Source organism: Numenius arquata, unplaced genomic scaffold (genome assembly GCF_964106895.1).
Source record: "Numenius arquata unplaced genomic scaffold, bNumArq3.hap1.1 HAP1_SCAFFOLD_98, whole genome shotgun sequence".
NCBI lineage: Eukaryota > Metazoa > Chordata > Aves > Charadriiformes > Scolopacidae > Numenius > Numenius arquata.
The window spans coordinates 139,552-142,233 of record NW_027415797.1 but is presented as its reverse complement, the minus strand read 5'-3'; the positions used below and the strand labels follow the sequence as shown (position 1 = coordinate 142,233).

Genomic DNA, 2,682 nt, shown 5'->3' with positions numbered 1-2,682 from the left:
CAGTCACTATAAATCGCCTCTCGCACATCCAGTTCTCTCAGGCACCTTGTTGATAACTCCGTCTCTGGCCAGGTTTCCCAACTGCCTGGCCTCTCTACCATCTCAGTCTATGGTATTGGCCTCGTTATGCCAGTGTCAGAGCAAAGAGGAGATAGGTCTCACCTTCATGACAGCTGAAGTCCTTTCTCATATTTTGCAAGTCCTTCATAGATAAGGACTGAAATATTATCTCTGTGTCTGAGTCCTCCTCCTGCGCTGACGCTGCCCAAGGAGGACTCTCTCCCTGATCTGCTTGAGAAGGACCCTTTCCCAGATCTACTCTAGAAGGACCTTTTCTTTCTCTGTTTTATAAGGATCCTTTTTTATAAGGATCCTCTCCTGGATCTTCATCAGAAGAATTCCCCCCATGGTGTCTGGCTTCAGCTGGTCTTTGTCATAAGGGGCTGGGGAACAAACTGACCTCTTGTTTTGCTTCCTGGTCACCAGAGAAACTTGTACCAGTACTGATAGAGTTGGAGTAGCAGCAGTACTCGTTGCCAGAGCGGTTGGCACACATGGTGCTCATTGTTGAAGGTGGAATAGCTTGTGCTGGTACAGGTGGCAGAGTGGCTTGTACCAGTACAGGCATCGGAGTGGCTTTTGCTGGTATGGGTGATGGATTGGCTTTTGCTGGTAGGGGCGGTGGAGTGGCTTGCCAGGTTTGAGTAGCAGCACTGAGTGTCTTACACTTAGTCCTGCACCAAGGTTTAATAAGAAACCACTCCCTTAACCCACTCTCTTCCTCATGCCTGCCCTTCCCCACTGCTTATCCTGACATTGCAGAGCCCTCATTAGCCTGTCCATCCTTTGCTTTCACCTTATTGTGAAACTCCATCCATTGTGCACCCAACACAAGGCACATGGTGTCCCTGGAGACCTCTTGCGCTCTCCTAGTGGCTCCTGATAGCTCCCTGAAGGCCATGAGTCTGTCAGTAGCCACACAAAATAGAAAACAGTCCCCAGAAGATGCCTCTTGACCGTTCAGGATCTCCAGTGGCACTGGGCACTCACAGGTCATGCTCAGTCCAGTCCTTATTGCCTTACACGACACCCCATGCCCTCATCCATCCCTCTAGTCCATTCAGCCCCCAAGTGTGGGTTAACAGGATTGTGGAAGAAGCAAAGACCAGAAGAAGGCATAGAGTAAGCAGGAATACTGGCAGAGGATGGCCCATGAGCAGCGCCTAAAGACCCATGAGCAGCGCCTAACAACCCTACTGATCGAGGGGAAATCCGCCCGTCTGGCAGTTGGGGGTTGCAAGGGGGTGTCGGTTGGGAAAGAAGATAACGCTGATGGACTTAGTGATCTGAAAGACTATATAAGCTAGGTGTTTGTTGTAATAAACGACTCTGGTTGAAGCCCCGACCTGAGTCCATGCTCTTCATACGCTACACCTGCACATCATCAAGGCCTTTTTCGGCTGCAGTTCCCTGTGCGTATTCTGCAGTTCAGCGTGGGAAAAAAACGCACAAGTTTCACCCATGGCACTGAGGAAATCCCCTTTTATTACAAAGATGCCACAAAGGAGGTCAGCATTAACATGGTGTTACAGAATGTCTCTGGGTCAGACAGACTGGGTTAAACCTCTGAAGACATAGAACAAAAGGAAATATTTGTGTACAGAGAGGTTTATAACCAATACAATGACCACAAGACAAATGTTGCCCGAGATAAATATGAGGTCACCTGTGAAGAGAGATGGAAGACTTATTCCTGCTGAAGTACACTGGCAGAATCACTTTCCACAGGGCATCCTTGATCTCCTTGTTCTTCATGCTGTAGATGAGGGGGTTCAGTACTGGAGGCACCAGTGAGTACACAACAGCCACCATCAGATCCAGGGATGGGGAGGAGATGGAGGGGGGCTTCAGGCAGGCAAATGTGCCAGTGCTGATAAACAGGGAGACCACGGCCAGGTGAGGGAGGCACGTGGAAAAGGCTTTGTGCCGTCCCTGCTCAGAGGGGATCCTCAGCACGGCCCTGAAGATCTGCACATAGGACACCACAATGAACACAAAACAACCAAACACTAAACAGACAGTAAGCACAAGAAGCCCAAATTCCCTGAGGTAGGAGTGTGAGCAGGAGAGCTTGAGGATCTGGGGGATTTCACAGAAGAACTGGTCCAGGACATTGCCCTGGCAGAGGGGTAGGGAAAATGTATTGGCCGTGTGCAGGAGAGCATTGAGAAACCCACTGCCCCAGGCAGCTGCTGCCATGTGGACACAAGCTCTGCTGCCCAGGAGGGTCCCGTAGTGCAGGGGTTGGCAGATGGCAACGTAGCGGTCGTAGGACATGATGGTGAGAAGACAGAGTTCTGCTGACATTAAAAAAACCAACAGAAAGACCTGGGCAGCACATCCTGCATAGGAGATGGCCCTGGAGTCCCAGAGGAAATTTGCTATCAATTTGGGGATAGTGGTGGAGATGGAGCCCAGGTCAAGAACGGAGAGGTTGAGGAGGAAGAAGTACATGGGGGTGTGGAGGTGGTGGTCACAGGCGATGGCAGTGATGATGAGTGCGTTTCCCAGGAGGGCAGCCAGGTAGATGCCCAGGAAGAGCCCGAAGTGCAAGAGCTGCAGCTCCCATGTGTCTGCGAATGCCAGGAGGAGGAACTGGGGGATGAAGGTGCCATTGGACAT

At 51.0% G+C, this 2,682-nt stretch overlaps 1 protein-coding gene across 1 annotated transcript; it reads right to left on the bottom strand.

The window, feature by feature from the left end:
- Positions 1–1,722: 1,722 nt before the first annotated feature.
- LOC141478983 (olfactory receptor 14I1-like) lies at positions 1,723–2,682 on the bottom strand. Its single transcript, XM_074167914.1, has one exon. It carries the CDS (start codon positions 2,680–2,682, stop codon positions 1,723–1,725), a length of 960 nt encoding a protein of 319 aa, XP_074024015.1.